This window comes from Sinocyclocheilus anshuiensis, unplaced genomic scaffold (genome assembly GCF_001515605.1).
Source record: "Sinocyclocheilus anshuiensis isolate Anshui unplaced genomic scaffold, SAMN03320099.WGS_v1.1 scaffold553, whole genome shotgun sequence".
Classification (NCBI taxonomy): domain Eukaryota; kingdom Metazoa; phylum Chordata; class Actinopteri; order Cypriniformes; family Cyprinidae; genus Sinocyclocheilus; species Sinocyclocheilus anshuiensis.
This window is the reverse complement of record NW_015539821.1, coordinates 747,433-760,338: the sequence shown is the minus strand read 5'-3', so window position 1 is coordinate 760,338 and position 12,906 is coordinate 747,433. Positions and strand designations below refer to the sequence as shown.

The 12,906-nt window shown below is 34.5% G+C and overlaps 2 protein-coding genes across 4 annotated transcripts; one reads left to right on the top strand and one right to left on the bottom strand.

The window, feature by feature from the left end:
- The first annotated feature begins 1,031 nt into the window (after positions 1–1,031).
- On the top strand, positions 1,032–3,056 carry LOC107684049 (N-acetyltransferase 9-like). Of its 2 annotated transcripts, none has more exons than XM_016480190.1 (7): positions 1,032–1,113; positions 1,328–1,414; positions 1,502–1,611; positions 1,724–1,864; positions 1,942–2,001; positions 2,099–2,193; positions 2,845–3,056. In XM_016480190.1, coding segments are annotated over exons 1-7 (654 nt in total). In that variant the 5' UTR covers positions 1,032–1,111; the 3' UTR covers positions 3,004–3,056. The 2 variants fall into 2 exon arrangements, with proteins under 2 accessions (XP_016335676.1, XP_016335677.1); XM_016480191.1 differs by having other exon boundaries at positions 1,070–1,248.
- A 701-nt stretch (positions 3,057–3,757) lies between these two features.
- On the bottom strand, positions 3,758–6,842 carry LOC107684048 (leucine-rich repeat-containing protein 59-like). Of its 2 annotated transcripts, none has more exons than XM_016480189.1 (8): positions 6,738–6,842; positions 6,441–6,558; positions 6,230–6,289; positions 5,971–6,129; positions 5,762–5,866; positions 5,549–5,621; positions 5,015–5,206; positions 3,758–4,292 (listed from the first exon to the last, which is right to left on the bottom strand). In XM_016480189.1, the coding sequence occupies exons 2-8, from the start codon at positions 6,537–6,539 to the stop codon at positions 4,036–4,038; spliced, it is 945 nt and encodes a 314-aa protein (XP_016335675.1). In that variant the 5' UTR covers positions 6,540–6,558; positions 6,738–6,842; the 3' UTR covers positions 3,758–4,035. The 2 variants fall into 2 exon arrangements, with proteins under 2 accessions (XP_016335675.1, XP_016335674.1); XM_016480188.1 differs by having other exon boundaries at positions 6,441–6,565; positions 6,738–6,841.
- Positions 6,843–12,906: the final 6,064 nt, after the last annotated feature.

Genomic DNA, 12,906 nt, shown 5'->3' with positions numbered 1-12,906 from the left:
ATTATTATTATTTATTTTATATAAATATTATTTAATACAAATATTAAAATATTACTACAATTTTAATAAATGTTTTTTAGAATCATATTACTTATAAATTATTACAATTTTATTATTTCTAATATAATTTATGCTTTATTTTAAAGTTAAAAATAACCGAAATTGACATACAAAACTTAAAATAGAACAACCTGTTTTTTTCCCCACATAAACTAAAAAAATATTAATTAAAAATGTCTGAAAACATATATTAGTGGGCTTAAAGGTTACACTTACCTACAAGTACTGCATACAATGCAATATATTCCAAATCATTTGAAGCCATGTAATGGATTTGTACATTAAAATCTGCTGCATCTGATACACATAAGAACCAGTGATGTTGACATCTGTAATATAGCAAGAACTTAGGTTGCATACACCAGAAGTGCTGTTTGCACTGTAGAAGGAGAAGAAATTGTGCACATTTAATTGCTTCTTGTCTTTTACATCAAGAATTATTAAATATGCCAGATCTGAAAACAATCATGTAACCTCAGGCAATCTGGAAAATAGCCTATTTTTTAAATCTTTTTTTTTTTTCATTTAGTTCTCATTCACTTATGAGAAAATGGTTGCAAAATAATAACTCCTTTTGTGTTTCATGAAAGAAAGAAAAACATGAGAGCAACAAGTGGGAGAAATAGCTTTTTTTGTGTGTAAAGCTGCACAATTTGGTAAATAAATAAATAAACACTGCACTTGAACTGCCATATAAGAAGGAGAGCGTACAGATAACATGTATAAACAGCTGGAATTTTAGGACCTACAGACATACATCTTTTATTTGAACTGCATTAATAAATATTAAATGCACCAATCAAATTTGTTCACTGAAGTGTTATATGAAATACATAGATATACATGTATCATATTTATATACAGTGTTGCTTGATTGGTTTGTCTGAATTTCTTTTAAAATCTTTTAACATTTTAAAATGATCATCATGAATGAAGTAGCATGTGATCTTTAAACGCACCGCTGTAGTCTTGCGCCCTCTCGCGTTTCAGAAAACAAACGCGCAACAGTTTCTGCGCATGCTGATGACGTAGTTCATATGCGCCGCTGTTTATGTGAGTTGAATTCATTGAAACTCGTAATATTGTGATACGATTTGTTTAGTGTATCACGGCACGTTGAATGTTTACGTAAATTAAACAGATGGACATAAATTGATCGACCATTCTGTATTCAAGTTTGATTTTGAGGTATGATGGTGATAAAAATGCTACACTGCTAGTTAGAACGTTTAGATAATTATGTGCCTTAAAACACTTTATTTTACAGGCTGCTTATAATGAGGATAAATGAAGATACATTACTGGAGGGGGAGAAGGTTGTATTAGTACCTTACAATGCAGATCATGTTCCGAGGTATTAATAAGTGGATCAAGTATATCATTTTGTGTCTGGTGGCTGTAGTCTCAGATCGTTTTAACCTAATCTAACACCTGTTTTCAGGTATCATCAATGGATGTGCTCTCCTGAACTGCAGAAGCTGACTGCATCAGAGCCCCTGACACTGGAGCAGGAACATGACATGCAAAGAAGCTGGAGAGAAGATGATGACAGTGAGTTTCCACTTTTCACACGAACATTTGTCCTGTTGCCATTCAAGCACATGGTCGATATTTTCCCTGATCTGTTTCTGTGTACATTTATAATGTGATTTTTCTCCCTCAGAGTGCACCTTCATCATCTTGGATAAACAGAAATGGGCAGATCCGAGCATACCGGAGCAAGAGTGCATGGTGGGAGATGTTAACATTTTCCTCACTGACCCCAGTGATCCTTCCCTGGCTGAACTGGAGATCATGATTGCAGGTTATAGAGGTTGCAGTGCATTTTAGTTCATTCAGATTGGCTTGAGTAGGTCAGTAACATGAGATGATTTTTTTTAGTGCCCTGCTACAGAGGAAAGGGACTTGGGAAAGAAGTGACACGTATGATGATGTACTACGGTAGGACAAAGCTGATGATTAAAGATCATCTCTTTTTAGTAGTGACTACTCCCTATATGTACAGTGTTTTTGTTGTTTTTGGAATTTACCTCAACAGGTGTCCATAAACTTGGAATTCAAAAGTTTGAAGTCAAGATTGGTTTGGATAACAAAATTACCATTGCCATGTTCAAGAAATTCCACTTCCAAGAGGTGAGAATTAATAAAATGAATTCATTCAGAAACTGTTTTAATTCCCAAGTAAAATGGGATTTTTTCCCCCCCTTAATTCTGACGCACACTACCAAATGTTTTGAATAATTAAGATTTTAATATTACATAATGTTAATATTATTAAATTTTAAAGTGTTTTCTATTTTTATAATTTATATAATAATTTATAATTTTTCTATTTAATAATTTATTCCTGATAGTAAAGCAGCCATTACTCCAGTCAAATGATCCTTCAGAAATCATCCTAAGCTGATGTGGTGCTCAAGAAACATTTCTTATTATCATAAGTGTTATTATCAATGTAAACTGTGATATAAAATAATTTCTGAAGGTTTATGTGACACTAAAGACTGAAGTAACAGCTGCTGAAAATTTGGCTTTGCCATCACAGGAATAAGTTACATTTTAAAATATATTCAAATAGCAAACTATTTTGACTGAATTTTGATCCAAAAATGCATGAACATAAGAGAATTCTTTCAAACACATCCAAAAAACCACATCGCTAGTGAACAAGTATAGTTGTTTTAACTGTTTAGCTAACATTTTTGTGATTGTATTTAAAGAAAAATCATTTTTACTTGAATAATATATATATATCTCTCTTTTTTTTTTTTGCTGTCTCTGCAGCTCTCCATCAGTGAAGTCTTTCGGGAGGTCACTCTTGGGGTCACCGTGAACGAGGCTTTACAGAAGCATGTTTTTGGAAACATGGATTTCATGCTGCAGAGGGAGTATGGGAAGGCACGGGACATCCGACAGGCACCGTTCACACCATTATCTCTGTGACAATAGTTTGTAGAAAACTATATGTAAAGAGAAAAGCCTTACAGTGCATCTCAATATGAAATATTAATCACTCACTGTCACAGAAAGCTGAGGCACCTCTAGTAGTAATGTTTGTCACAACCTTATGTGACAAAATATTTCTGAATTTTTCTAATTCAGAATTAAATGTGATTACTCAACCACACATTCAATACTGTATTGTTAGAAATATTATTATTGTATTGTGATTTTAACCTCCTTAAGGCATGGAAATTAAGAAACTGTACTATAAACAATCTCCAATTTAGACCTTTTAATCTGCATTTTATTTGCATACTGCATGTTTTAAAGAAATCATTTATGTGAAGAAAACAGATATGAATTATATGTGTTGCTTATATCATTGTAAATCTTTGTGAATATACACAAGATACTAATCAGTTTGTCTTTTATGTATTTGTGTTGTAGTAAATGTATGGCATTTCGCATCCTTGCAACAATACCAACAACAAAAAATAGAGTCTTGAAAACACATTTGTTGTGCATTGATGCTTACAATAAACAAAAAAATTGTTTTATGATCTCAATGATATGTTTCTTTAAAAAGGAATTCCAAAATTATTCTAATGTCCTGGCAAGCTAACAGTATATAAGCTTTCCAAGTTTTAGGTAAAAACGTAAGAATCAATTTTGCTTTTACCAACTGTAGCACAGGGACAGCAAACATGAGCTAATCAAAATCGATCAAATCTTTTATTATAAGATGTTGTGAAACGATTACATAAGACTCCAAAGGTCACACATGTTATTATTCATCAACTGTTTCTTGAAGTCCATTTTCCTTTCCCGATTTGGCAGTTTAAAGACATACAAGCAGGATTTTCATTCACAGACTGGTCCATAGTTATCACATGGATTATTATTGTTTAAAAAAGATGCAGCAACGGAAGAAACAATTCCATAGGAATTTCTGCAGACAGGTCTGTGACTTGGTCCCAGTGCGTCACCTGAGAGGCTCAGATCCGCAGCAGGATGGATCATTATCAGACAGTTTTATGTTCTGAGATCAGACATTTTCTGAATGACCTGCTGCACAACCTCCAGACCCTGAGCCCACCTCACAGTCTCCTCAAAGTGCACGTTGAGTGGAACACAGAACGCCTCCTTCCTCAGTTCAGTCAACTGACAAACTGCTATTATGCTTGCTACTCCCACAATTAGCAGGAGAAGGAGTTTTAGGAGCAGAGAGAAGAACAGGGAGCAGATGGATCGCTTGGCTTTGGGCACACACTCTGATGTTGTCTTTTTACCTATAGTGAAGTGTAGAACTTAAACTCAAAACATCAACATTGAAACACGCTGTACATATTACATATGCAGTAACACGTCGTATATAACATATCAACCTGACATATACTGCAGTTCAAAAGTTTGGGGTCAGTATGATTAAAAAAAAAAAAAAAAGTACTTTTGTTCAGAAAGGATGCATTAAATTGATCAAAAGTAACAGTAAAGACATGTATAATATTACCAAAAAATCTATTTCAAATAAATGCTGTTCTTTTTTTCTTCTATTTCTAACTTTTTAACTTCTATTCATCAAAGAATTCTGAAAAGATCACTGCTTCCACAAAAATATTAAGCAAAACTGCTTTCAACACTGATAATAAGAAATGTTCTTGAGTACTAAATAATCATATTTAAATTATTTCTGCAGGATCACATGACACTGAATATTGGAGTAATGGCTTCTGAAAATTCAGCTTTGCCATCATAGGAATAAATTAAGTTTTAAAATACATTAAAATATAAAACTTGTTTTAAATTGTAATAATATTTCACAATATTACTGAATTTTTGAACATCCTTGGTAAGCATAAGAGACTTCTTTCAAAAACATTTTTAAAAATCTTAAAATCCAAACTTTTGAACGGTACTGAAGATCGAAGATCCAAATACTTCAACATTTTATGAATCTAAAGTAAAGTATACAGTGTAATGAAGTGTCAGTTCATGTAAGATAAAACTGTACCTTGATTTTGAGCAGCTTTCTTTTTCTTCTCTTCTTTCTTCTTTTTCTGTTGTTCTTGTGCAGCAAGAGCAGCCATCTGAGCTTGATACTCCTTTCTCTTCTTCTCTTTCTCTTCTGCTTTTTTCTTTTTTTGTGCTTCCTTTTCCCTGGCCTCCTTTTCCCTCTGCTTGGTTTCTTTTTTCTTTTCTAGTTCTGTAATGGATTAAAACACATTCTAAAATTAATACGTTAATATATCAAATTAATGCAAATAAAAATAAAAAAAAGTTTCAAATTTTTGAAAAAAACTGAATTAAAAATTTGTGATGTACAATGTGGAATAAATATTTCAAAACTATACTATGTCTAGGTCACTCATAAAAAAAGCGAGCCAAACTAAATACCCCAAAATTCTGAATTTCAAGTTCTAAATTCTGAACTTAATGTTTTGCTCAACTTGTAATGCTCATAATATCATTTGTAATGGAAAAAGAATATTAATATGAAAAATTAGGTTAAAAAGACCAACAGCTGTAGATGTTTTGGGCTCCCTACCTCTCTCTTTCAACAATTGACGTTCTCGTTCCTTTTCTGCTTCTTCCTGAAGTACCCTCATGTGCTGGAGAACCTGGACATATACAAAAAAAAAAAAAAAAAAGAAATTGTACATTTTTGATTGTTTCAAAACTTTGACTATGCAGTAAATAAGCTTATTTATACAGTACAAAACTGATCTTTGACACTTCTGCTTCAGACCACTCGACTCACCCTGGATGCGCACTGTTTGCACTGTTTCTCATCCAAGCAATCGCCTGCAGCCTTGGCCAATGTTAGCTCCAATGGGTTATCCTTCAGATCCAGCCATTTCAGACTCTACAACAAACAAATGCCCTCAATTGCCAACTGCAATTGATAACAGAGCAAACGCCATGTTCTAATATTAGAGGATGTTTGCAGCCATGAGATCCTAAACCCACCTTGAGTTGTGAGAAGCCAACGGGAAGCATTTTCAGTTTGTTGTTGTATAAATCCAGGTGCTGGAGATTACCGAGTTGCCCAATTTCTTCTGGCAAGCAGACGAGCTGGTTCTTGCTCAGGTCAATTTTGATAAGGCGAGTCAAGCTACAGAATTCAGGCTGGTGAAGTAACAAAAACAGTACAAAAACATTAAAGAAGCTACAAATTACAGCAAAACTGATTTTTTTTTTTTTTTTTTAACACACAGTTGTTACTTACAGTCAGAGCTGTTAGATTATTACAGGACAGATCCAAAACCGTTGCCTTTGGAAATGCAGCCTGTACAGAAATCAATGTCAAAAAATGTTCAACGTTTTCTCACTTTGCCTAAGGATATGCTAAATGAATACAGTGGGGGGGAAATAAACAAAACCAAGGCACACTCAAAATAATTGTAAAGTGAACAAATCTGCAGCCACACGTAACTTACCAGCTCCTTGACTGGCACTTCTGTAAGATTACTGAGACTCAAATCAAGCTCATTGCCATCAATTTTGTCTTTAATGTTTTCAACTTTGCCTTTAATCATGTTGATGTGCTGCTCCTCTCTGGACACTGAATAAAAAACACCCATGATCAGCAATCAAAGCCACCAACGCATTAAAATTAAAACAAGTTTTGACAGCTAGATGGTTTGGACAAAGTAAGAGAGTTTTCATTGATAAAGTTGACTTCAAACAGCAGCGTTCTGATATTATGTTTAATTGTAATGAATGAAAGTGCTTACCTTGTTACAAATGGTAAAAAACGGTCCAGACCCACTGCAGAGGAGTAGTTGAATGCAGTGACTTCTCTGATCTGTGATCTCGCACTGCAACGGATAAAAATCCACGTCACTGCTCGCGCCCGCTGTGAGCGCCATCTAGCATCTGGAGGTCTGAGTCAGTTCCACTGGATTTATTTCTTAAAGGGGTCATATGATGCGATTTCAAGTTTTCCTTTCTCTTTGGAGTGTTACAAGCTGATTGTGCATAGATAAGATCCCTGAAGTTGCAAAGACTAAGAGTTTTGCGCATCGGGTGTGTGCGCGAGCGAGCGAGAGAGAGAGAGCGCGAGAGAGAGAGAGCGCGCAAGAGAGAGAGAGAGAGAGAGAGAGAGCGAGAGAAGGGAGGGGGTCACATCACAGTGGAGTCAGCTGTCTTAACCGTGGCTTGTGTACTGCAAACACATACCAGCTTCATCACTGTGTCTGTCACGCGACTCTGTTCCCCTTTCAGGCTGTCTTTACATTTATTTTGAAAGATGAAGCTCGCGATTATGGTAAGGGGCGTTACATTTCCGACGAGTGCTTGCGGTGTTCGGCCAATCACAATGCACTGGGTCAGCTGGCCAATCAGAGCAGACTGCGCTTGTCGGAAGGAGGGACTTTGTAGAAAACGAAGCGTTTGAGAGAGGCGGGGCATAGAGGACCTACAATAATGTACAGTATTTGAAAAATACTGTGGGGGGGTTCGTGCGCTCACTAGACAGTATTTACCCTATATATTTATACTTTATCGACACGAATTGATAGGTGAAACAACAAACAGCCACCCACAAATAGTCTATATACAAAGCATCAGGCTGTCTTTGAGTTCACATGAACAACGTTTAAAGTTAAATAACACATTGTCAATATTTTTTGAGACCCCCCAAAATTTCACAAATCATGTTTTCAGGGGAGCCCATGTCTTATTAAGGGGAGCCGACCTCCCCCTAGCTCCCCAGTAGTTTGCACCCTGCCTTTAATAGTATGTTAAATTGTGCCAGTTTATGAGCCACTCGGAAATGTACCAATGCAATGAGTGCGTATGAATGTTAACTGTAACAATCTGTGCACATTTTCCTCAAGTAAAAATCAAATAATAAAAGTAAATATTCAGGGGTCACACTCTTGGCATTGAGTGATATCATAATAACTAGCCTATGTAGCCACATCCCCTGTGCAGTTTGTATGAATTTACTCCATTATAGAAATGTATGATTTTAAACATGGTTCCCTGCCAGTTCTGTCACAGAGAATGCATTAGATTTGTGTCAGTTTTTGTCACAATATTCTTCAGTGATTTTGTAAAGCATGCTTTATTTCACAGAATATTAAGTAGTATTATAAAGCGCATATGCTGAGGTAGGCCTACAGGAGCAGGCCCGGTTCTTGACAGCTATAAATTAATTTGCAACTTTATTGCAGTGTTGCTGATATATGTACACTACTGTGCAAAAGTCTTAAGCCATTAGTATTTTCACCAAAAAAAAGGCTTTAAGCCAGTTATTTTATCTTTTTTTCAGAGATCTGATCTCACCATTATCGAGTCTGTCTGGAATTGCATGAAGAATAAAATAAATAAATAAAAACGACACAAACTAAATCCATAGGAACTGTGGCAACGTCTCCAAGACACTTGAAGAAAAAAAAAAGTCGAATAGTTTGCATCAATGGATCACAGTTTGTTTCTTACATTCAATTTAACAGCATAAACCGCAAGTATACATGCATTTTAAACACTTATATTATGTTCTCGCTACGTCCATGTAATAAATGCACGTTATTGAATGAGCTGAGTTCTCAAGAAAATTAATTAAACTGCTCAGGTAATTTCAGTGCTAGGCTATGATACACATTAATGTAGATACGTATTAAACTCCCTGTAATTCGCACCCTTATAGCACATAAATATTTCTGTCCATCAGCCTCTGCTTTTCTGCAACAGACTAAGCCTTCTCATGAGAGTAGCTCGCCTTGCTTTCAGCTAATAAACGGAAAATACTGCAATTTTCTGGCGTTATTTTATGATTGGGTGGGGCAGTGTTCAGCTCTTCTTAAAACTTCACAAAATACAGTCAGCCTCAGATTGCTTTTAATCATTGCACAAACAGATTTATACTATCTTTACCTAAATTCATATTGGGTAAGTCAGCCCACCCCTGCCCATGCTTAGAGCTGGCCCCGAACAGGAAATAAACTCTGAAACGCACCAGAAAATCAATTAAATTTATGCTGCAGCTTCTTCTACAGTGCTCTCAACACGAAGAAGAAATGTACATAATATTGTTATGTAATGTAGTATATGTAATACTGATCCCTAATTTGAGCATTCGTCACAATTGTAGAGTTTGAAATTACTCAACTTTCCACTCTCGAAAGATGAAGACAAGAAAGACAAAAACTGAGATGAGATAAACCACAAAGAAAACCCTGTTAATACATTTGGCCATTCGTAACCAGTAAATCTGAGCAGTTTTGGCTTTTAAAGTTTCAGGAACAAGAGTCTGTTTGATCAGCTGCAATAGCTGCACATCGTACATTTTTTCTTTGCTGTATATTTCCTTCAATATCAGAGACTCAAGGAGACCCTTACGAAAAATACGTTTATTCAAGTGTGCTATTAGTATACTTCTTTTAAACTAAAAAATAGGAAAGTATACTTTTAGTCTACTTTTTATGTACTTCTCAGAAATGGGCTTTATGTACTTCTCAGAAATATACTTAAAATGACATTTAACTATACCTGACTTATAGCCTACTTAGAAAAAAGTCTAAATATATTTGAGCTATACTTGTGTTCCTAGAATCCGTGTTTTCATTGTTATACTGTAGGGGGCGCTAGTACACATTTTCTGTACAGAATTTCCAAAAAACACAAGTGAAGAAGAAACCGAAACAACAGATGCTTCCACGTGTAGTCTAACACGATCATCAGACATAAAACAGCATCCAAACTGTTTAAAGTTGATGTTGATGTCGACCAATGAAGAGGTAATAATGACTGTCAAGCTTTGGGGTGTTGATCGACTCTATCTACATTTTGATTATCGTTCTGAATCCAATTCATAGTTTTGTTTTTTTAGCTTTTTGTTCAAAATGTTGTTTATTTCTTTTTTTATTATTATTTATGAAACTTACCCACATTCAAGTGTCTAAAAAAAGAATGCATGAAGCTAGAATAAGATGTTTTTGTTTACAAGCAGATACCCTGTTCTTTCTTTTGGTTTTGTATGTTCAGATATTTATATAACAAAATATATACAAACCTAAATAGGGACATAGTAGTATACTTAAAGTATGATGTAAAGTTCACTTAAAGAAAACTTACGAGTATACTTGCAGTATAAAACTACTAAACTAGTAGTTTACTAAGACTATACTTCAAAGTGTACTAAAAATTCTACTACAAGTATTAGAAAACTATCAGTATTAATATGTTCACTTTTATTATAGTTGCAGTAAAGCTAAAAATATTGTTGTAAACTAGTTGTGTACTTAAAGTTTACTACTGTTATACTTAAAGTATACTTAAAAGTATACTTTTATATACTAGAAAGTGGGCCAATTTAGTCCCAAGGAGTATTGAAATAGTACACTTACAAGTATACTACTAGTACACTGATATTTGTATACTTGCTACATAAAGTATACTTAAAAATATACTTGAACTTTACTTAAGTATACTTAATAAAATAAACTTGAAGTATACTACTTTTTGGTAAGGGGAGTTTCCACTCCAGAGTAACAGATGTGATCATTACTGTTTCTTTTCCAGTTATCTGAAAGAAAAACCCAGTTTCATGACTACAAAGTCAGAACCTTATTGTTGTGATGTGTGCAAGATATGTATGACCTGTGTCAGAGTTGTGATCTTCAGGTCTCTGAACCCCCTTATCGTCTTGCTCCGAGTTCATATTTATTAAGTATATCACCAAAACTGTCTCCAGAAGACTCAGCAACATAAAAGAAAAGATGACAATGACATACACAGCTGCACAGAACAGAAGAGGGAGTTTATATGAAAACTATAAAGACGTATCTCTGATATATGAAAATACTTCTCTATATTAAGAAAAATGTCCTTGAACTGAGCTCACTTACCTATCAGAGGACATCTGTGAGATTTGGATGGCAGAATGTCATTCAGGATGAGCAAAAGTACAGAGATCCCCGGTAGCACAGTCACCTTGAAGCACAGTTTTTCCACTCTATCTGGTATGAAAAAAGAAGCTAGGTCCAAAATGAGGAAAAACAATATAGGTGAAAATTGATGAACTGCATCAGGGGCATCCTTCTGACTGAAGTCTAAAGAGGAAAGATGAGAGAAATAATAGGGAGGTGAAAAATCTGAGGCTATAATCTCTGGAATAGAAGAAGAAATATAGTATTTAAAAAGAATAGTCCATCCAAAAATGAAAATTTGCTGAAAATGGACTCACCCTCAGGCCATCCAAGATGTAGATGAGTTTGTTTCTTCATCAGAACAGATTTGGAGAAATTTAGCTTTACATCACTTGCTCACCAATGGATCTTTTTAGACTTTTTCACTGGAGGAAGTGTTATTATGGATTATGGACTCGGATATTGGCCAGGAGTGACAGTTAAAACTTAAAATGCCCTTTCGATTTGTGTCTTATAAACATACAGCTTTTCACTTCACAAGACATTAATTGATATACTGGAGTCGTGTGGATAACTTGTGGATTATTGTAATGTTTTTATCAGCTGTTTAAACTCTCACCCATTCACTGCAGAGGATCCACTGGTGAGCAAGCGATGTAATGCTCATTTTCTCCAAATCTGAAAGAAACAAACTCATCTACATGTTGGATGACCTGAGGGTCAGTAAATTTTCAGCATATTTTCATTTTTGGGTGAGTTACTACCGTGTAATTTATCCTGTCATATGTTTGGCCCTCATAGCTCTCAATCTGGAGAGAGACAGATATGTTCAAGAACTCCCATTCTCCTTCTGTTAATATGCTTTCTTGAGCAACCTGTTGCCTTTGACAAATTGGAGGCAGGAACCAACCAAGGAAAGCAGCTTGGTATAGTGTGACACTAAATGAGTGCAAGGATTTTTCGATGATTGAAAGCAACAACATTAAGATACAATGATTAATAATGCTACATTATAAGACAAGCAAGTGAAAGACACGAGTTTCAATGCATTAAAACTGTGATTAAACAAATGGCTTTTGTTTAATGTTTAAGCAATTGCTTAAAACCGAAAGAGGATGCACAATATGCTGGTACCAATATCAGCCATTTATTGATTATCTGGCAACATTAAAATAATTATCAACTTGTCGTATGGCCAGATTTTAATATCATACATCCTTATTTTTAAGGAATATTTACTTTTTAAATGTGCACTCACCTGAGTAATTAATTGAAGACACTGTGATGTGGCACATTTGGGTATCAAAAGGAAATTTGTGTACATTCATTGTGCAGGTGCTGACAATTTTATGGTCATCCTCCATCCTCACATTTCCATCATGAGTAATATACAAATATAGGTTCAGTGGTCCATCTTCCTTTTCTGCACTAAAACATGTTGATAAATTAAGTTGTCTACATGGCATGTAAAATGAGATTTATGTCCAAGAAAATCGTACCAGATAAATCATACATTTTAGATTTTCCCACATGTATGTAAAAAATTCCTCTCAATATTATAGTTAATAAACAAGTTACTTTTTAAAAAATCATCAATTAAGCATATTTAGAAAAAACAATCTAGATATATCATTTGTATATACTCACGTCTCATAAACATAGAGGTCTGGTTTCCAAAGCATCTCTTTTGGCAAAATCACACTTTTAATGCCACAGAAATCTTTAGGATCCCAAGAGATTTGTTCATTCTTCCAACTCTAAGTGAACAAAAATTAATTCATAAATAAATAAATTCCTTAAGTGGGTAAATTATCTTCATTTATAAAATATTTAATTTATTTCATTAAATTATTTTAATTTCTTTTAAACTATTTCTTTTTTTTTACAATTATGCATCGTAATTCAGAAATAACTGAAATTCTAAAGATTTGCTGATTTCCTGTTTAACACTTACCATGGACATCCATAAAAGAGGTACAAAGACCTGAGATTTTTCTATCTGCAATATATATATATATATATATATATA